Source organism: Acomys russatus, chromosome 31, assembly GCF_903995435.1.
Source record: "Acomys russatus chromosome 31, mAcoRus1.1, whole genome shotgun sequence".
In the NCBI taxonomy this organism is placed as follows: Eukaryota; Metazoa; Chordata; class Mammalia; order Rodentia; family Muridae; genus Acomys; species Acomys russatus.
In genome coordinates this window covers 4,351,487-4,373,169 of record NC_067167.1, presented here as the reverse complement: position 1 = coordinate 4,373,169, position 21,683 = coordinate 4,351,487, and the positions used below count along the sequence as shown (strand labels likewise).

The following is a 21,683-nucleotide window of genomic DNA, read 5'->3' as shown; positions in this document are numbered from 1 at the left end:
CCAGAGGGGTGATGCCGTGTGGGTGATCTGGAAGGCTGCTGGGATAGACCGCACCTGTGTTTCTGGTGTGACCATGTCCAGCCCTGACCAAGGCAGCCACTTTGTGTCTCTGAGACTGATGAGATCCCCGTGGGTGTCTGTTAGCAAACCGAGTGTCCCAGAAATGGGGTCACAGGTGGGTGCAGGTCCTGTATCCCCACCTTTTGTTTCTGTCCCGCCTGCTGGTGTCAGCTCCACCCCTGGAACCCCTATCCCAGAGGAAGGGCCTGGTCTTTCAAGTTGCTGTTGCCAGAGCAACCGTTTTATGAGCGTCCACATGGTAGGCACATGTGTGTGTCCCGTTCTCCATGTGTCTGCCTGCCCCACCCCCCAGTCACGGCTGGGCCGGGTGAGGAGAGGTGGCCACAGGGTGGCTGGTGACAGCTTCATGGGGGCTGGCCCAGTTGGGGTAGGCTCTGGCCAGCCCCGTGTGCAAGGGCCCGCACCTCCCCAACCCCCGTCTCCCACACCAGCCCCCTCCCCCCAGCCCTTCAAGTGTCATTTGTGTGCCTGTAGGAGCTGCAGGGCTCTCTTGCACGTGTTGCATGCTATGTGAGTGTGTCTGTGTGGTCCTTTGCACCAGTAATGAGTGTGATAAAGGACATAGACAAGGAGCAGTTGTACTGTTTGTGTGGATTGGCTGGTGTGAGTCTGTATGTGTCAAGCAGCACCATGCCTTAGCAGAACTGAGTGTGTGTGCAGAAGCGTCAGGGAAGGTCCTCTGTGGGGAAAGCCAGCGTGCCTCTGCTGTGTACAGCGCCTACATTTGAGCGTCCTGCTGTAAAAGACCTGCATGTGCCAGCCACACGCTCACCAGGACTAGCACCCTGCTCACCAGGCGTCCAGCTCTGAGTGATCACACGGACAGGTTGGGAGCCGGGTACGGTGGCCCACGCCTTTAATCCCCGCACTCGGGAGGCGGAAGCAGGTGGATCGCTGTGAGTTCGAGACCAGCGTGGTCTACAAAGAGAGTCCAAGACAGCCAAGGCTACACAGAGAAACCCTGTCTGGACACCTCCCCAAAGCCCCACCCTGACCGTCCATCTCCCCCACGCCAGGCCCTCACTCATCTCTCCTCTGTGCGCCACGCCCTCACGCATCTCCCCCTAGGCCCCCCCGCCCCGCCCCATCTTCTCCATCTTCCCCGTGCCACACCTTTGCCCTATCTCCCTATCCCATGCCCTGGCCCATCTTCCCCAGCCCGTGCCACACCCTCGGTCATAGGCACAGGAAGGAATCGGCTGCCTCAGGTCTCTCTCTGAACACACAGGGTACTGGTGACTTTCAGAGTCTGCGGCTCTGACCCAAGGAGTCAAACAAACCCACGTTACCACCTGTACCCGACACGCACATGCGCACAAACTCCACCGGCACGGGGGATGGGGGAGGGGGGTGTCCCCAGCGCAGGCCCTTGGGAAGAGGTGGGGCTGGTTTGGAAGTTGGTCCTGAAAAGGCTTCTGGGATAAGAGGACGTAGTTAAGTCAGGGGCAGGTGGCAGCCAGGGTGCTAAGGAAGGGCTGCCAAAGGACGTCTAGGGCGGGGCCTCACCCCTTTGGTTTCTCAGAAAATGGGTGGGGCGGGGGCGGGACCACAGCCCTCTTGCCCCGCCCACTCGGCCCCTGAATGACCGGGCTCCGCTAGGAGGCGCTTGCAGATCGCAGGCTATGGAGGAGTAGGGTGTAGTAGGTTTGAGTGATGGGGTCCCAGACAGGGTGCTTTTGGAAGGGAAGCCGTCTGTGAGAAGTGGGGTTCCCCCACGGGGCTCTGTGGGGCAGGATGACGAGAAGCGATGATGAGTGTGGTTCACTGTGGACAACAGGATCTACATAACATAGGGTGTCTGTGCGGAGACTTTGAACTCAGTTTCCCTGCAAGGGTTCTTGGAGCGGACAGAGGAGTGGGCTTAGGGGTGGCGAGGACTTGTGGGGGACCATGAGTGGGTGCAGAGTGGCCTTTGGTTGGCCAGAGAGGGTCACGGGGCGTCTTGGGACTCTAGGGTTCAACTTAGATGGTCACAGATCATCCGAGACAGCAATTTTGAAGGAATCATATGTTCTAGGGGTCCCTGCTTGTTGGTCTAGGTGAAGAGTTGGGGACATGGGAAGGGGTGTGCAAAGTTAGTGAGGACTAGGTTCGGGATGCAAAGTCTCAAATAAAGGAAAGTTCTCGGCGGAGTTGATCAATGGATCGATCAGTGTACCGTCCAGGGCCTCCCGCGTTCCTGCCACCTGCTCTCCTAGCGCGCCCCTACGGCTGTGGGCGGAACGAGGGCGGCTCCCGAGCCCGGGAAACCCTACGCCACGCCTACGTCCACGCCCCCGGAAAGGCCACGCCCCCTCCAGCCCAGCCGGCCTGAGCGGTGCGCGGCGGGAGCGAAGGGAGAGCGCGCGGTGGCTCCGTCCGTGCGCCCCGCGCCCCCCGCGTGGCTCTGCGTCCTGAGCGCGCTCCAGCCTCCCACGCGTGCCGTCCCGGGGTGCACTGAGCCCGGCAAACCCCAGGAAGCCGGAGAAAGAGAGGACAGGGGGGGAAACCCCATGGCCCGGCCCGTGTCCCGCACCCTGTGCGGTGGCCTCCTCCGGCACGGGGTCCCCGGGTCTCCTCGGGTCCCCGCGATCCGGATGGCGCACGCGGTGGCTGGGGCCGGGCCGGGCTCGGGTGGCCGGAGGAGTCACCACTGACCGGGTCATCTGGAGCCCGCGGCAGGTAAGCTGAGTCCCGGGATGCAGTACGGGGAGGGTCCCCAAGGCCCCCCTCCCGGGTCACTGCGGGGCTCCATACACGATGGGGCGCGCTCCGAGCTCCGGCGCCTGTGGAAGGCTGCCGGACCCCAGGTCCCCCGTGAGCGCCCCGTCGGGCAGGGAGGATGGAGTCGGGGCGGGGGGACGTCGTGATCGCAGGGAACCCCGGGAGGGGGACCTAGCCGCGCGCAGTCCCACGGCGCACAGAAGTAAACACGTCAGGGACGCGTTCCCTGCGCTCCCGGGGACACGGTGTCCTCCCCGGTAAGGGCCGGGCCACTGGGCTCCCGAATCGCTGTTCAGCCACAAGAGGGCGTGGGGCTCTTTGGATGGGGGGGGGATGTCCCTTAAGGGCAAAGCTCAGATTGGAAATGGGGGTGTGTACCCCACATCCCGGGTTCCTGCTCCAGATTACCCCCAGATAATTCGGTTTATGGGTGAGGAGTCGCCAGGCCCATGGTTGCTGCAGAGTGGGCAGACTTCAGGTGGGACCAGAGGTAAAAATCGCGAAGCCCAGGGTAGACGCTGAGGGTGGGGTGCCACCTGCCTGTCCCACTGGGGCGGGAACCCCGAGGGTGGCGGGCTGTTCTGGGAGCTGGACCTCCGGGTTTCCGTCCCGCCGCCTTCTCGGGGCCTCACATCCTTGATGTTCTGGGACACCCTTTGTGTGTCAGCGCCCCGGGCTGAGGAAGCCCCATGGGGCGTGACGGGCAGATTCCAGCCTGACCAGCTTGTCCCACCCAGCCCCTCGCCCCGGGCTGGGGTCGGTCGCTCGGGACAATCCCTCCGCTCTTTCATCCGGGTCCTCGGCTGCAAACCCCTAGGCAACCACAAAGGGCTGGCTGTGGCAGGGAAAAACAAATGCCCGCCTCAGCCGGGTGCACACCATCATCAGCCCGACATCCTCCTCAGCTGGGGCGTCCTGTCCCCGAGATGCCGCCTCCTGTTCTCAGAATTAAATAAAAAACCAACCAACCAACAAAAACCCTCCCACGAAAAAAAAAAGTTTCCAACGCATGAGCCTGTGGCACCGTCCTCAGAGGCAGACATACTGGCACTCCCAACACTGGATGAGGGGACCTGTGTAATTCTGTGACTCCTCTGGGATGCGGTGGAAGACTCACGGAAGACTTCCTGGAGGAGGGGCTTTACAGCTGGGGCTGGGCAGAATGAGTAGGAGTTTTCTGAGTGGGGAAAAGACAGAAAGTGTTTGGCTTGTTTGGAGACGATGAGAGCGACCCAGCCCCGGATAGAGAGAGAATGCTCTGGAAGGTTGGCAGTGGAAGCGTGGGGAGCAGCTGTGGCACCTGGGCCTGTCATCCGCTACTCAGGAGCTGGAGGCAGGAGCATCAGGGGTTCAAGGTAAACCTCAGCTACATAGGGTCTGGCCTGGGCTATACTGACTCAAACGAGAAGAGAACGAAGAGAAACTGATTCAAGTAAGTCGACGAGGGCAGAATTGTCCACGGTGACCAGGGTGGCCTGTGACCCTGTAGTCCATGAGGTCAATGCCCAGAAATCTGCCTCACGCCCACACACGTGTGTATTTGAAATAATGAAACTAATTCCTTTAAAAGGTCAGAAAGTAAACAGTAAGAGGAAAAGGAAACTGGGCCACGTAGCCGCTGTCTGGGGAAACTGAGGCTTGAAGAACAGACACCTTGATCTAGGACCTGAAACCAGACTTTGAGTTTGAGAACGAAGGCTAGAAAGAGCAGGCAGATTCCCCACACACACCTCCGAGCCCCGTTACTGCCTCAGTTTCCCTTCCAAGCCAGATGGTCGGGACTCCAGGGGGGTGACCCCTCCCAGCCGCCCTCAGGGCCCCGAGCCAGCAGCTCAGCCGGCATTAGCCTGATCCGGTTATCCGCGGGGCCTCCTGCTCGCAGCCAGCCTGGGGGGCGGGCACTTGCTGTGCTGTGTCCACCTCTCTGGTCTGGCCTGGGGTGGGGTTATGGGGGGCGGAAGGTGGGGGGCTTCCCAGCAGGAGTTGCGGAGTCGCTGAGACCCCAACTCCACACGCTGAGTCCCAGCAGCAGACTCCACAGTTGCCCTCTGACCTTCATGCGCATGCTCCTGTGGCCACACACGCTGTAATAACGTTAAGATAAAATCTCTTGAAAGTGTAGGGGGGGGGGGGACATTGGAATTGGGGCTTTGAGGTATGAGCAGGAGTTTGACCATCCAGGCATCGCTCAGGCCCTAGAGGTGCAGCAGCCCTGGTGTTCTTGCCCTTCCCACACACACACAACCCACTGAGCCCCCAACAGCCTCCCCGGGCCGCGGCCCCCACAGCTCATCGGAACCAGCTGTGCTCCGCAGATGTTGTTGCTTTGCCCCCAGATGTGCGTCCCGCCGGCGGGTGGGGCCCTTGGAAGGAGGTGAGCAGGCTCTGGGAGGCCTCAGTTTCCCCATCTGGAGCCACTAGGAACCCACAAACTGTCTAATGGGGAAACTGAGGCACAGGCTACAGCTACAGCATAGGTCCAGGAGTCCCCCTTTCTCTGGAGGCCCCCATGGTTTTCTAGAATTGAATGACCCCCCCCCCAAGCTGGAAACAGTGGCAGCACGCAAGAGGTGGAGGCGGGAGTGCAGGGTCATCCTCAGGTACATAGTTGGAGGACAGCCTGGGCTACATGAGACCCTATGGGTCACAAAGGAATGAACACCCTGGGAAACTGAGGCACCATCTCCGGTTCTCAGGGTTCATGGGTGGGGACCCTTTGGGCCCAGACCGAAGATGGGAAATCGGGGGGTGAGGGGGACAGTTGCCATGGAGACCAGGCAGGCCAACTGAGCTTTGAAGGATGAATAGGAGTTTGCCTACTAAGGTTATGCCCAAATTCCAGGCTGGGACCACTAGCCAGGTGGAGCAACACAGTGACACGAACACAAGCACGCAAGCACACACGTACACAATGCACACACTCACGTGCACGTTCCTCCTCTGCATACAGGAGCGGATCTGCTACACACCATTGCAGATGAGGAAACTGAGGCCGGATGTGCCCCTGGGCAGGACGCTTGCCAGACTGTGGCGACCGCTAGCCCCGCTCCAGGGGCCTCTGGGCACTTGGCATGCACACATACCCCGCAGGATATGCCCCCCACTTCCATGCTAGACACAAACAAGTCGGGTGGCCCAGACAGAGGAGCGTTTGTTCACAGGTTCAGAGCCCAGCTGGGGTCTGCGGCCCAAGACCACGGCGCTCAGCGGGGCCACTCTGCTTCCTCATGACCCCAAAGGGGAAACTGAGGCATAGCTCAGTGGGGGAAGCAAAGGGCCTTGGGCATGAGGGTGGTCATGCCAGGACAGCAATTCCCCGGCTGTAGAGTGTGGCCAGAGGTTAATACTGACCTGTGTTCGGTTCCCAGCACCCAGGGGCAGCACTCTGGCCCCTGTCACTCGGCCCTGGGGACCCCAGCGTCTGCGACACGCAATTGGGTCCTGGCAGTCACGTGACCTGGACTTAAGTTGCGTTTGATTCTTAGAGCGGAGCTTAAGGCACATGGCTGGTATGGAGTCCAATGAGGTGCAGGGGGCGCATGCACCCTGCTGTGGGCCTCAGCGCCGCCATGCAGGGGGGGTATATGTGCATGCGCGCAAGCTGTACGTGGGCTGAGGAGGACCCCATGTGTCCGTCCACCGCGCTGGGCAAACCACTGGCGCCCAATAAATGCCAGGCACGGACAAGCGCACTTGCGCTTTACTGAGAGAATGGAGCCAATTTAAGTCTCAGCAGACAGCTGGTGCTCAGTGACCAGGCGGGGCTGGGGCTGCAGGAGGGTCAGCCTCTGCTACACAGGGTTCCAGGCCAGCCTGGGCTAAATCTCAAAAGGGAAAACAAAGACATAGCTACACAAGCGTGGCGAGCCTCTATTGTTTTGTGCCTCAGTTTCCCCAGCTTCACACAAAGACAGATATCAGGGACCATGGGCCAGGGTGGGCTGCAGTGGTGGGAGGGTGCTCTGGTCTTTAGACACCACCTGTGTGCAGTGAGCAGGAGGTGCTGAGGCCTCTCTGGCGGGATGAGGCCTAGCAGGGGAAACTGAGGCACGCACAGTTAAGTTGCCAAGGGCAGAGGAGATGCCAGACGGGCCATCACCCCCATGGTCCCCCCTCCCATCTCCCCACAGGCCGAGGCCCAGGATGAGGCGCTGGAAGGCGGCGGCTCTGGTGTCGCTCGTCTGCAGCTCCCTGCTGTCTGTCTGGATGTGCCAGGAGGGTCTGCTGCTGGGCCACCGCCTGGCACCTGCGCTCGCCCCGCTGCGACGGCCGCCGCGCACCCTGGACGCGCGTATCGCGCGCCTGGCCCAGTGTAAGACTCCCTCCCTGTGGGTGGGGGGACAGAGGGGGCGCCCCAGAGGAAGGGAAACTGAGGCGTGGAGGTCTGGACTCTTTAGAAGCTTTAGGGTGCAGCCGTTGGCTTTTGGTTCTTTCTTTCTATCTATCTATCTTCTTTCTTTCTATCTATCTATCTATCTATCTATCGTCTCATGTAGCCCAGGCTGCCTTCAACTCACGGAGCACCAGAGGATGCCCCTGAAATGATCCTCCCACCTCCACTACTGAATCCCGTCATTTCTGCACACCCTTCAGTTTCAGACTGGGGTGGGGTGGGCGGTAAGGCTGCTCGTGGGTTCGCATCCCAAACCTGTCTGTCTCTTCCTTGCCAAAGGCTAAACTCGGCTAGGTGCCCTCGGCCACGCCCCCGGCCCCCCCCCCCGCTCCGAAGTGCGCACGCGCGCGGGTGGGCGGAGCCGCCTCTCACCACCCAATCCTCTTGTCTCCCTCTCCCGCCACAGACCGAGCTCTGCTGCAGGGCGCCCCGGACGCGGTGGATCTTCGAGAGCTTTCCCCTTGGGCCGCGCGGGCCCCGGGTCCTCGCCGTCGAGCGGGCCCGCGGCGTCGGCGCGCGCGCGCGCGGTCGGGCGCGCGTCCGTGCGGGCTGCGCGAGCTCGAAGTGCGCGTGAGCGAGCTGGGCCTGGGCTACACGTCGGACGAGACGGTGCTGTTCCGCTACTGCGCGGGCGCGTGCGAGGCGGCCGTGCGCATCTACGACCTGGGCCTGCGGCGCCTGCGTCAGCGGAGGCGCGTGCGCAGGGAGCGCGTGCGCGCGCACCCGTGCTGCCGCCCGACGGCCTACGAGGACGAGGTCTCCTTCCTGGACGTGCACAGCCGCTACCACACGCTGCAACAGCTGTCGGCGCGGGAGTGTGCGTGCGTGTGACCGCTACCTCACGCCCTACCCTGTGCGCCTGCGGACGGCGCCCTGCGGACCCTCGCGAGGACTGAATACACATAAAGTGTGGGAACTCGCGTGGCTGGCCGCTGTTTATTCACGCGCGGGTGGGGGCGGCGTGGGAATTGGGGGTTCATGGAAGGGAGACCACGGTTCATGGGACATGGCCCTATGGGCCTGTAGCTACGGGAGCGGATAGGCAGGAGGGGCCCCCGAAAGTTTAGGATTCACCCTCTTAAAGTTTCTGTTACTGTGACTAAACAACATGACCAAAAACCAAGTTGAGGGGGGAAAGGGTTTACTTGGCACGTGTGCACCTTATGGTACCATCACCAAAGGGAAGTCAGGACAGGAACTCCATGGGGCAGGAACCCGGAGGCAGGAGCTGATCTCAGGCCGTGGCGGATGCTGCTCACTGGCTTGTTCATCATGGCTTGCTCAGCCTTCTTTCTTGCAGAGCCCTGGACCACCAGCCCAGGGATGGCACCGCCCACGATGGGCGGGGTGCCCTCCCCTACTAATCACTAATTAAGAAAATGCCTTACAGCTGGATCTCATGGAGGCATTTCCTCAGCTGAGGCTCCTTCCTCCCTGATGACTTTAGATTGTGTTCAGTTTGACACACAGAACCTTCCAGGACACACTCTGAGGCCACCTGCACGTTTTTATGCCACACTCACAAAGGACAGGTGGGGGCTGGAGGGGCTGCTCTTGCAGAGGACCCAGCTTTGCTTCCAAGCACCAAGACAGCCGGTGACTCAGCTCTAGAGAGATGGCCTCTCTGTCCGTGAGCATGGCATGCCCATCGTGCATAGATCCTGGAAGACACACAGTTGCAATAAGTCTTTTTAAAGAGAGAGAACAGGTAGAGATGGAGTAAGGAAAGAGTAGAAACGAGGTGATGCCCAGTTTGGTTGGCCAAGCTTGTCTTCCAGGCCCTGGAGAGGTGAAAGCAGAAAGATCACAACTTTGCGGCCAGCTCTGGGGCCTGATCTGTTTGTTGTCTCTAGAGAACCAAAGCCCTATCTACTTTCACTAGCTAAAAATATCCATTCCTCACTGCCTACCTCCCCGAGGGGACAGGTCTGGGGCGGGTGCCTGCTCTATCCAGCCCCAAGCCTCCACTTGCCAACCATGGCTGGGTCCCCAAGGAACTGGACCCTGCATCTTAAAAACCTTGGCTGGCCATGGAAGGATGGAGAGTACCAATAGGCTGGCATGCAGGTGTCTTGGCCTTGGTGACCCCTTGATGCCTGGTTAGCCTGAAGGGTGCCAGGCTGTGTTAGATTCCCAGAGATTGGAGTGGGAGGTCTGTGGGTCCCATGATAAAGGGTGGATGCGAAAGTATGCTATGCAACAAGACTTTTCCTGGGGAGATACAACACACACATCTACTTTCCTTAGGTAGGAACCCTACGACAGATCCAAAGTACAGACACCAGCAAAGTTCAACACGGTTCTATGAGTTTTATTGGGGTCACTGACAGGAGCAAAAAATGTCTCAGGTAGTTGCATCACCAAGGCATGAGTGGCAGCTCAAAGCTGGGAGCCCTGGAACTCAGTGCTCAGCCTACAGGCTAGAGAGTGTCCTTTCTAAATTCCTCCAAGCAGATGGGCTCAGGGAGCTCAGCTTTTATTACAAACTCTGGCAGGGAGAGGCCCAGTGAAACTAGTTGGTTTCAGGGACTTCCTGAAGCTGTTTTGTTTACCTTCCTGCTTAAGGAGCTTCCTGCGGGATGGACTATTTCAGTATCAGAGGAAAATGATATTAAGGGCAATTTGACAGACATATCATATCCATGTAATAAAAGTTGTTTCCTCATCAGGGCCAGGAAGCCCACCCCCAGCCACAGGTTTTGTCCTGGTGTACAGTGCCAGCTATACACTTGTTCTGTGGAGTCACTCAAGTCTGGTCTGAAGGCTGTTTGTCTAACCCATGACAGCCAAACCACTACTGTACAAGAAGCACATCCTGTCTGACGTGTGGTGTCTCAGCACTCAGGGCTCCTAGCCGAGCAGCAATGGTGGTGACACTTCTCCACCTGCGTGACACCCTCCAGCTGTGAAAACCAGCTAGCAGGGTGGGAGTGTCCAGGTCAGTCCCAGCTTAGTTTTTCCGTGTCCTGCAGTCACGCTGTGCACATGTGGCGTCTTCAGCAATGGAGTCTAGTTCTGGCATAGAATCAACAGCAGCAGCCACAGCCTTTATGGTTCATGGGGCCTTCGGGCCCTCCCTAGCCAACACTTAATGGTGGTAGCCCACCCCCAACACTGAGGTCTTCTTTCAGTAACCTTACGTCTTTAGGGAATGTGCGATCGATGCCTTCTATATGGCTCTTTTCCCCTCCCCCACCCCCACCCCACCATGTAGTCCTGGTTGTCCTGGAACTCACTCTGTAGACCAGGCTGGCCTCAAACTCAGAGATCCACCTCCCTCTGCCTCCTGACTGCTGGGATTAGAGGGTGTGTGCCACCGCCACTACCACCCCCAGGCCTCTTTAGCTAGTCTCTTGGGGGGGGGGGCCTTTCGAGACAGGGTTTCTCTGTGTATCCTTGGCTGTCCTGGATTCCCTTTGTAGACCAGGCTGGCCTCAAACTCACAGAAATCCCCCTGCCTCTGTCCCCTTCCCCAGTGCTGAGATTAAAGGCTTGTGCCACCACATCCAGCTTTAGCTAGTCTCTTAAAGATCCATTTTTCCTTCCAGTTAGCCCAGCCCTGGCAGGACTATGAGGCCGTTGGAAGCGCCATTGCACCTGGGCACCTCATCCGCCAGACACTCGGGTCAGTGTCACATAGTCACATAACAACCTTGTGGAGGGGATGGGCAGGGCACAGCAACATTCCATAACGAACAGTGGGGTCACAAAGATAACTGTGGTGAGGTGCCATTAAAATCCATTGTCCTCTGTCCTCAGTGATGGGAGTGACCCCAGAAGTTCAGTACTGAGAAGATATGAAAGCGGAACAGAAGTATAGAAACAGTCCATCCATTTGTATCCTACATTGCCCACACAGCGCACGGTTAGGTGCAGAGCGTTCCCAGGAGATGCTTGCTCCCTTCGCTCCACGCTACCCTCTGAGCCATTCTGTTTGTGTTTCCTGGAGCTCTTTCTGGGTGTCCCGACTTTTCTCCAGGTCTGATGAACTCAGGGGGCCTGATTGAATCCATCCAAACCTACCCAGGGCTGAGAGGGCACGAGGCTCTGCTGGTCCCCAAGGCTCCCCCCCCCTTGGCCCCCTGGGTCACACGGGTCCCAGGTGAGCACAGTGGATGTCGCCTGATCAGCTTCAGCCATGCTGCTCTCTCACGGTGTCTTCTATGAACTCTTCGGAGGGCCCTCAGCACACACTATGGCTTTCCTTAGGGACTCCAGAGGACACAGGTCCTGCCACGTTTCTGTTGGAGGAACCTGGACAAACCTCTTCCTCAGCTTTGCCATTTTTTTCATCTCCTCTAGGTTGCTTCCCTCAACATACAGATACTGTTTACCGGCTAGCCTAAGTCACTGACGTCTGCCAAAGCCATTTCTACTTCATAAAGATCTGTCATGTCCCCCACCAATGGGCTCAGCCGCTAAAGCTGCAGATAAGAGGCAAGGTGTGTCGTCCCTCCCTCCCCCCTCCCCCCCCATCAGCTTTGTCGTTAACCTGCTGTGAACACAGCTCTACCTGGCCCAGTGAACTGGGGCTCAAACACAGCTCCTCTTCTCCCTGGGTCCCTCAACAGCACCTGTCCCGCCTCTATGGTCTACCAGCCCCTATTTGTGGGGACTTCAGATGGAGGTAACCAAGTGTTCCCAGCGGCATTCATAAGCCGGTGTCCCCGGAACTGATTCTCTCACACTGTCTCAGGTTATGCAGCCTTTGCCTAACCCTGGGATGGGAGGTCACATGACCCCTCTTTACCCCGTCTCCGCAGCGATCAGACTGGTGCTGTCCGCTCCCGTGTCCGTGGCCTTACAGGTCAGGCTCTTGATTGTTTCAAAGTCTCCGCCCCCGCCCCCACCCCCACGCCCCCACCCCCAGGTTCTAGCAATGCAGACTCTGAACATAGTCTGGTGACTGTAGTTTCTCGCACTGGGCGTGGCTGATGCCCTGATCACATGCTGGATCACAGAGCTTTCCCTTTCTCCGTTAAAGGCCAGGCCTGGGGGGTATCTTCTGCTGCTTCTGTATTGCTCCCCACCCACCCACCTCTTCAGTCTGCATCATCCCATGTTTCCAGGTTCTTGGGTCCTGGGAAGGGCTTTCAGCACTGATGTAACTTGCGCTCCCTTTTCCTTCCAGCCCCAATCCTCCACCTCGCCCTCTGTTTATCGAATTCACTTGCCAGATCAGAGGCTTACACGGAGGATGCTGCCGCGTCTCCGCATCTTTGTCGCAAGTGCTCCTTTACACAAACAAGTTCCCGCTTGGCGCCATCTCAGCCTCAGCTGTATTGCTAACCACACACAATAGCAGGCCGGGCAACCTCTGCAGCTGCTGCCGACGACAACTCAGCCCTTGTGTGCTAATCTTAAAAGACTGCAAACTGTGCTCTGAACCCTGAAGTGTCTTCAGGGCATTTCTGTATTCCCGCCGTGGATCCCACTCATCCGCACTACGTGGAGGAAGACTGACATGCTGGGATGCCCTCACTGCCAGCAGCAAGAACCACGCAGCATCCTCTACGATGCTCTCCTGTCAGACTGATGGGCCTCAGATGCAGCCAGGACCATGCACTCCTCCTTAGCTCATCTTTGGTTCTGCCATGACCCTCTTCTGGTACGAATTATGTTGTGTGACAAGACTTTTCCTGGACAGATGCGACACACACATGTCTTCTCTCCCTTAGGTAAGGACCCTATGACGGATCCAAGTACAAGCACCGGCAAAGTAAAACACGGTTCCATGAGTTTTATTGGGGTCACTGACAGGAGCAGAAAGGACTCAGAGACAACTGCATCACCAAGGCATGAGGGACAGCTCAGAAAGCTGGGAACCTGGAGCCCAGTGCACAGCCTGCAGGCAAGGCGACAGGCTAGAGTGTCAGTTGGTCTGAGCCTCTTCCAGGTAGATGGGCTCAGGGAGCTCAGCTTTTATTACTCACTCTGGCAGGGAGGGGCCTAGTGAAACTGCTTGGTTTCAGGGACTTCCTGAAGCTGTTTTTGGCAGGATGGAAAGCGCAAGGCCACTTTGACGCCAGCTTGCTTATGACCCTAGCATCTCCAGACACTCAGGTTGGAATTTTAGGGGGTGTCTTTCCCTGTCCAACTTCCCCAATGGTCAGCAAGCCGAGGACAGATTCATTCCTTCCCCCATTACCCCAGAATAAGAGCATCTCCTCTTTAATCAAATCAACTCAGCAAGGCTTCCTGGGTGCCCTACAGGGATTCATGGTGCCGGCCCCAGCTGGTAGGAGTTCTCTGTGGAAGAGGAATCAGGGCCAGGCTCCTGGCTGGGAGTCCGTCCCGTTCCCCACGGCCTTCCTGTGACACAAAGAGTGAGGAGAGATGGAGTTCCCCATTTGGTTTCAGCTGATGGTACTCCACGTGCTTTGGAAACTCCTGAGTGAATGTTCCTGGCCTCAGTTTCCCCAGAGTTGCTCTGGGAGTCCAAAGCCATGCGCGCTCCCCTGAGAGTCCCTTGCCCAGGTGGGTGTGTATCCCGGCACGCCTGGGGAAGCAGGCTCCCACCCAGGCCTGCAGGGACCTTGGCCGCCTGTCTCCCTCCCACTTCCAACATGCCAGCCGCAGAGGAGGGAGGAGCCCACCAGGAGATGGAAACGTAAACAGAGTCTCTCCCGCAGCCTCAGCTCTGCACCCAGGCTCGGGAGCTGCACAGGGCCACCCACAATGCTGAGCGTCAAACACTCCCAGTTTCTGTTGTTGTTGCCGATGGCTCCAACTCTCTATGCAGAAGAGGGAAGCTATGAGGTCCTCGCCATTCTGCCTCCACCTCCCGGGTGCTGATGAGAGTCCTGCCCCATCACTCCCAGCTGATTAGGCTCCAGGGACGGAATCCAGTCATCAGCAGTCCTGTGTGCTTCCCCACGGAAGATGACACCAACTTGAGCCTCAACCCTCAAGGCATTTCCCGCCCAAATACCTTGGCTGAGTCTCCTCCCTAGTGCACCAGGCAGCATGGTCCCCTTTCCCACAGGTCTCCGCCCCACCTGCCCATCTTCCTGAAATTCACCTCAGTGGACTTCAGGTCTGAGAGATGGCAAACCTGTCAGGTTACTGACCAGTCTTATGCATGCACACAGAAATGGAGGCCATAGACAGGGGGCTGGGGTCGCTTTCAGTAACTCTCTACCATGGGATTTTGTTTGGTTTCGGTTCTGGTTATTTGGTTTTCCGAGACAGGGTTTCTCTGTGTAGGCTTGGCTGTCCTGGACTCACTTTGTACACCAGGCTGGCCTCGAACTCACAATGATCCCCCTGCCTCTGCCTCCCTGAGTGCTGGGATTATAGGCATACGCCACCAAGCCCACCTCACCATGTGATTGGAGGCAGGGTCTCTCACCGACAGTGCAACTGCCAATTAAGCAAGACTGCCTGGCCAGGGAGCCCCCAGGACCTTCTTGTTGCCAGCTCCCAGCATGGGAGTCTCAGTCACTTGCTGTCATACATAGCGTTTTATATAGGTACTGCAGATCTGAGCTCAGATCCCTTCATGGTGGTGGACGATGACCACATCTGCTTGGGGGTACACACTCTGGTTGGTGGTCAGCTGACAGTCGGCCGTGCTTGGGAGAATCTTGGAACAGGGAGACAGAGCCACTGGCTGATGGAAGAGCCATGTCCACAGTAAAATGAGGAGAGGCTGGGCCCTGGAGAGCTACAGGGAGCTGGAGGGCCAGTTTGGTCAAGGGATACTTGGGTGTAGAAAAAGAAACACAAAGCCACCAGCAGCTGCAGCAGCTTCCCTGAGAGGCACAGGTGCCAAGGACACTGTGCTCTGGCTGCTCGGGTCATATCTATGGACTGGGGGACCTGGGAAGAGAGAGAAAGCACAACAGGTCACTGATCATCTCTGTGGAAAATGACATGGCCAAGTTAATGCCCCTAATGTAGCTCAGGCTAGCCTCCATTTATATATAGTTAAGGATGACCTGTGTTCCTGTTTTGCCTCCCTCAACCTGGTACATGGTTGGGCATGGGGGACACACTTATTATCTTAGCACTTGCAGAGGCAAAGGCAGGTGAATCTCTGTGGGTTCATGGCCAACCTGGGCTACAGAGTGAGTTCTAGCCTAGCTGGGGCTATATAGTGAGACCCTGTCTCTGAAAACAAAACCAAAAATTCCTCATGCTTTCACTGTGTTCTGAAACACATTTAGAAATAAAAGTGAAATCATAATTTGATTTTTTTTTTTTGACCCTTTTGCAACAGAGGTTTTAAAGCCCTGGATGCAACTGGGCACCATGGTGCACACCTGTAACTCCCAGTAGTCAGGGAGGCAGAGGCAGGGGGATCTCTTGTGAGCTCAAGGCCAGCCTGATCGACAAAGCCAGTCCAGGACAGCCAAGGCTACACAGAGAAACCCTATCTGGAAAAAACCAAACAAGTACCCTGGATGCTTTGAACCAAGCAGGGGGTCCCACGGGCTCACTCTGAGCCCCAAGCAAACAAGTACCCTGGATGCTTTGAACCAAGCAGGGGGCCCCACGGTGGCGCTGGCTCACTCTGAGCCCCAAGCGTGAGTCACACATTGCTGATGTTGCAAATGTGAAACCTATGACCAGGGACAGACTCACAGCATCATATATTGTCACAGCAGTCACAGAGCCCCAGGTTCCCTTCCCGGCTCTTCCGAGGCCAGCCGCTGCCACCACCACCACCGCCACCCACCGTGGTGCCTTATGCCTGTCACCCAGCACTGCAGGAAATGAAGCATCTGCCCTGGGGGTTGGGGAATGAACCCCCAATCACAGTGACCTGAGAGTCCCTGAATGCAAATGCCTTCCAGCCAGGACGTCCTCCTCAGAGGATGGGGCAGGTCCTGTGGGCCCTCCAGGAATGTGTGTGACTGAACCTTTTTTCTGTATAAGGAAAACCAGCCTCATCACTTCCTCTTAGCCATTAAAAAAAAACAAAACAAAACAAAAAACCCAGAAATATAATAGATTGGGGCTGGACAGATTGCTCAGTGGTTAGCACATTTGCTGCTCTTCCTGAGGACCCGGGTTTAATTCCCAGCACCCACATGGCAGCTCACAACTGCCTGTAGCCCCAATTCCAGAGCATCTGGTGTTCTCACACAGACATGCATGCAGGCAAAACACAAATGCACATAAACCTTTAAAGGGGGAAGATATTTTTTTTTAATGAAAAAATATAATTGCCAAACCCCAAACACAGTTGCAGTTGGGGATGTGACTAAGACCGAGTGCTTGTGTGCGCACTGGCCAACATCTGGAGCCCAAACCTTAGCACCCAACACATTAAAGATGAAGGAGAAAAACTGAAAGCACCCCCCTAGCTAGGTGGCACACCGCAACAAACACTTGGAGAGAAAGTAGGTGGATCGGATCCAAGGGCATCCTCAGCTACAAAGTGGGTTGGAGGCTAGAGCCAGACTCAAATACACAACCAGAAAACTAAACTTTAAAAACAACACAGAGAGAGAGAGAGAGAGAGAGAGAGAGAGAGAGAGAGAGAGAGAGAGAGAGAGAGAGAGAAGACAAGAACATAGCTGCCAGCCCCCTTGATAGCAAGGAAGAGCTGGGCAGAGGGATGGATGGGTATTTTTGAATTCTTCTTGTTGCCCATTCTTTGATTTCTATCTTTGGGCTTGGTCCTCGCATCTATGTGCTTTTGCCTGGGCCCACCGGTACCTGTACTATGCAGGGCCCAGTGAGCATGGTTAGCCTTGACTCTCTAGAAAGACTGATTGATTGAATGTAACTGACCGGCCATGCGGGTGAGCCCTGGGTGGCCTTGAATTCCTGTTCCCAAGTACAGGGCTCACAGCATCACACCAGAGCCTGGTGTTGAAAAACTAAAAAACAAACAAACAAACACCAAAATACTTTAACTTTCCAAACTAAAACTTTTCAAACTCAAAATGTTTCCCCAGGAAACCAACTTTTGTTGCTTTTTGTATGAGCCAGTGTATTTCTGCCAAAGGAAACTTTAGCATCCAAACAGATATGTTTTCTTTTTTCTTCTTTTTTAAGATTTATTTACTATGTATACAATGTTTCATTATAGATGGTTGTGAGCCACTATGTGGTTGCTGGGAATTGAACTCAGGACCTCTGGAGGAGAAGCCAGTGCTCTTAACCTCTGAGCCATCTGTCCAGCCCCCAGATATGTTTCCTAAAGCATAAAAATGCACCACAGCTCTCCAGGACTCCAGACAAAGGAGGAGCGGGAGGACGGCAGGAGCGCTCAGCACGTGGAGGTGCTTGCCCCCGAGGCTCAGCCTGTGTTTGATCCCTGAGTCCCACGTGGAAGAAGAGAACCAACTCCTGAAGTTGACCTCTGCTCTATAAGCACATTAGCACACCCACACAACGCACGCACAGATATGCACACATACACACACACACACACACACAAACACACACACACACACACACACGAATGCACACAGTGCACACAAAGTACACATAGAGCCATGCGTGTAAACATGCAGGAATGCAGACAAAACATGCACACACCCACACACAATAAATAAACACACTTTTAAAAAAAGGTGTGCTATCAGGTTAATAACTTCATTTGTGGGTCGCATGTGGGACTGTCATGGTGGGCCTGTTGGACTATGGTGCAGTTTGGGGAGCTGAAGAAGTCCTGGAGGCAGGTGGCTGGGGATGGCTGCAGGTAACAGCCCCGTCACCTACACCCCTTCTAACGCTTTCCTTTCCTTCTGCCAGGGCTGGAGCCCAGGGTTTGGGGCAGGTAAGGGAGAACCGAGCCCTGGCCCAGCCCCTCACTGGGGACTCTAAGTTGGAATATTCTACTCACACACGTCTCACCTTCATATTTGGGGATATGGCTTGTTCTGTCCTGGCATGTGTGTCTTCGTCGGTTTGGTGTGTCTTCGTCGGTTTGTGCACTTATGAGCACAGCTGCCCCAGAGAACAAAGGCGTTGGATCTCTGGAGTTACAGGCAGCTGTGGGCAGCTCAACTTGGCTGCTGGGAGCGAACTCAAGTGTGAGCGCTTAGCCTCTGACGTCTTAGTTTTGTTGGGTCTCTGGATCCCAGGATGGCCTTGAACTCCTGATCCTCCCCCAAATGCTGACATGATGCGTGGGTGCCACCATGCATGTGAGTCTTTTCTGCTTGTTTTTGTGTTTTGTGTGTGTGTGTGTGTGTGTGTGTGTGTTTTGAGACAGGGTTTCTCTGTGTAGCCTTGGCTGCCCTGGCCTCACCTTATAGAACAGGATGACCTCGAACTCACAGTGATCCACCTGCCTCTGCCTCCCAAGTGCTGGGCCTTTTTTTTTAAAGACATCACATCTGTGTCTAATCAAGGCTAGACTCCAATCATGGGTCTCCTCCTGCCTCGGTCTCCCAAGTATCGGTATCCTAGGCATACCATTACAAGTCTTTACTCCCAGCACTCTGGAGGCAGAGGCAGGTGGATGTCTGTGAGTTCCAGGCCAGCTGGGACAATACAATGAGTCCCCAAAGAAACAAATCAAGTGCCGAGCTGCCCAGGAGCACCGCTGCACTCGGCTCTTTATAAAAAGTTAATAACCTACGGGTGTGCACGGTGTGGGATGTACGGAGGTCAGGGGTTAGCTCTGAGGAATCGGTTCACCCGTTCCACCTTCATGAGGGTCCAGGGATTTGACTCCAGTCTCCAGGCTGATGCCGAAAGAGCCTTCACCTACTGACTCGCCTCCTGGTTTGTGTGTGTGTTTGTTTCCACTTTTTGGTTTTTGAGACAGGATTTCTCTGTGTATCCCTAGCTGTACTGGCCTAGAACTCACTTTGTAGACCATACTGGACTTGAACTCACAGAGATATGCCTGTCTCTGCCATTTTTGGAGGGTATGGGGGCGGGAGAGTGTCATTTCATTTGAAACTGTCCTTGGCCCTTTGATCCCAGCACTCGGGAGGCAGAGACAAGCGGATCGTTGTGAGTTCTAGGGCAGCCTTATCTACAGAGTGAGTCCAGGACAGCCAGGAGTATACAGAGAGAAACCCTGTCTCGAAAAAAGCCAGAAAAGAAAAAGAAAGAAAGAAAGAAACTGTCCTTGGCAAACCTCCCCCCCCCCAAATCCTCCTGCCTCAGTTTCTCAACTATCAGGGTGAGAGGCATAGAGGCATATGCTACTGGGTCCCCGTATTTCTACAAAAGACCTAAGACCCTAAGACTTCCTAGACTGCGAGATTGATGGGGAGCAGGGGCAACAGCAGTCATATAGGATGGAGCCCAGATCCAAGGAGGTTGTTATCAGGAATAGAGCTTAAGGAAGACTTAATTGGGGTGCAGGGGAGCGTTGTGCCCAGAAGGGCACATGCACACTGTGGTGGTGGGTAGGCTGGGATGTGGGGATGTCCTCATCCCTGAATCCTGTCTCCCTCCTCTACTGCAGAGCACCCGGGATGAGGCAGACCTTCGAGAACTTTCTCTGAGGGCTGGCTGAACCTGGAATTTGTGCTGTCGAATGTCAAGCAGCGTGGGCACGTGCAGGTCTGTGGGGTCCACTGGCGGCACATGTGCAGGGAGTAGGTGCGCGTGAAAGCCATCAGGATGAGTTTCTTTCCTGGATGTGCCAGACAGCGCCACAGTCGGGCCCATCTGCGCATGTGTGTGGGCCATGCCCTTGATCGAGGCTGCAGGATTTTCTCAAACACTGAACTCCCATGGAACGTGGGAGTCCCAGCTCTGTCATTGGGGAGTGGACCAGTGGCAGAAGCGAGGCTTTCTAATGTCCTGGGAGAAAGGGGAAAGCAGGGGGAAGGACAGAAGGCTGAGGAGATGGCTAAATGGGTGATGTGTTTGCTTTGAGAGCATGAGGGTCTGACTTAGATCTTCAGGGCTCTCGTGAAAAGCTGCAGGTGGTGACACAGGATGGCAGCTACAGGGCGGGGGTGGGGGGCGCTAGGAGCGTTGGGATGGCAAGCTAGCATCCTGGAAGGAGAGAGCACCAGGTGCAGCCAGAGAGCAACCCAGAAAGCCAAGGCCATCAGCTTCTGCCCCAGCAGGGACCTGAAGGTGCATGCTCAGCTCTCTGTCTCTGACTTTCTCTGTCTCTGTCTCTATCTCTGTCTCTATCTCTGTCTCTGTCTCTCTCTCTCTGTCTCTCTCTCTGTGTCTCTCTCTCTGTCTCTCTCTCACGTACATGCATGCACGCACACATGGAAAACTAGAGGAGAGAGATGGCTGAGGTGGGGTACCTTAGCACACGCCTGTCACCCAAAAAATCGGTAGGCACAAGGATGGGGTGGGGGTTCATGGCCACACTTGGCTGCATCGCAACTTCTAGGCCCACCTGAGACCGCCCCAAAAGCAAACCCCAAGAAATAAAATATGCAAAGGCCTCGGCTATGGGTGACAAGTAAGAGTAGGCTGGACAGCAGAGGCTGTCCTCACCTGTGCTCATCCGTGCCACTCACGATGTGTATATTTCCGGGTACGTGGGAGATACAGGCTTAGGGCACACGAATGGAAGCTGTTGAGGAATCTGAGGTCTGGGTGGATCCCATACCCCTGCACCGGACCGGCTTTGTGGGGCCCTGCCTATCTCCTTCCTCCAGCTAAAAATATCCGTTTCTCACTGCCCACCTCCCCGCGGGGACAGGTCTGGGGCGGGTGCCAGCCCCATCCAGCCCCAAGCCGGCGCCTGCCCAGCACGACTGGGTCCCCAAGGACTTGGGCCCTGTATCCTTAAAACATTGGCTGGGCATGGAAGGACAGAGCGTACTATGGGCTGGGGTGCTGGTGTCTCTGCCTTGGTGTCACCTCAATGCTTGGCAGGCCTGGACAGTGCCAAGCAGCACTGGCTTCCCAGAGATAGGGGTGGAGTGTGCCTGTGGGTCCCACAGGGGAACGTGTGGGGAAGGATGAAGCCACTTGGATCCCAGCTTGCTATGACCCTGGCATCTCCAGACACCCAAGCTGGAGTTTTAGTGGGTGTCTGTTCCTGTCCAGCTTGCCGCAGTGAGGACTGACACATCACTGCACCCAGATCAACTCAGCGGGGCTTCCCAGGTGCCCTGCAGGGATTCGTGGTCCCAGCCCACGGGTGTTCAGGGTGGAAGGCAGGGACTGGAAGTTGGGGGGTGAGGGTGGGGGGATGGGGTGTGTGTTAGGACCAGGCTCCTAGCTGAGAGTCCGTCCAGCTCCCCACGGCCTTCCTGTGACACAAAGAGTGAGGAGAGATGGAGTTCCCTGTTTGGTTTCACCTGAATCGGCTGACAGTGCTCCACGTGTCTTAGAAAACCCGTCGTGATTGTTCCTGGCCTCAGTTTCCCCAGTGTGGTCAGACCACAGAGACTCAGAGTTGCTCTGGGAGTCCAAAGCCATGCGTGCTCCCCTGAGAGTCCCTTGCCCAGGTGGGTGTGTATCCCCGCGCGCCTGGGGAAGCAGGCTCCCACCCAGGCCTGCAGGGACCTTGGCCGCCTGTCTCCCTCCCACTTCCAACATGCCAGCCGCAGAGGAGGGAGGAGCCCACCAGGAGATGGAAACGTAAACAGAGTCTCTCCCGCAGCCTCGG

At 56.4% G+C, this 21,683-nt stretch overlaps 1 protein-coding gene across 1 annotated transcript; it reads left to right on the top strand.

Moving 5' to 3' along the window:
• Positions 1-2,392: 2,392 nt before the first annotated feature.
• Positions 2,393-8,116, top strand: Nrtn (neurturin). Its single transcript, XM_051139795.1, has 3 exons — positions 2,393-2,742; positions 6,915-7,096; positions 7,584-8,116. Exons 2-3 carry the CDS (start codon positions 6,928-6,930, stop codon positions 8,006-8,008), a joined length of 594 nt encoding a protein of 197 aa, XP_050995752.1. The 5' UTR covers positions 2,393-2,742; positions 6,915-6,927; the 3' UTR covers positions 8,009-8,116.
• Positions 8,117-21,683: the final 13,567 nt, after the last annotated feature.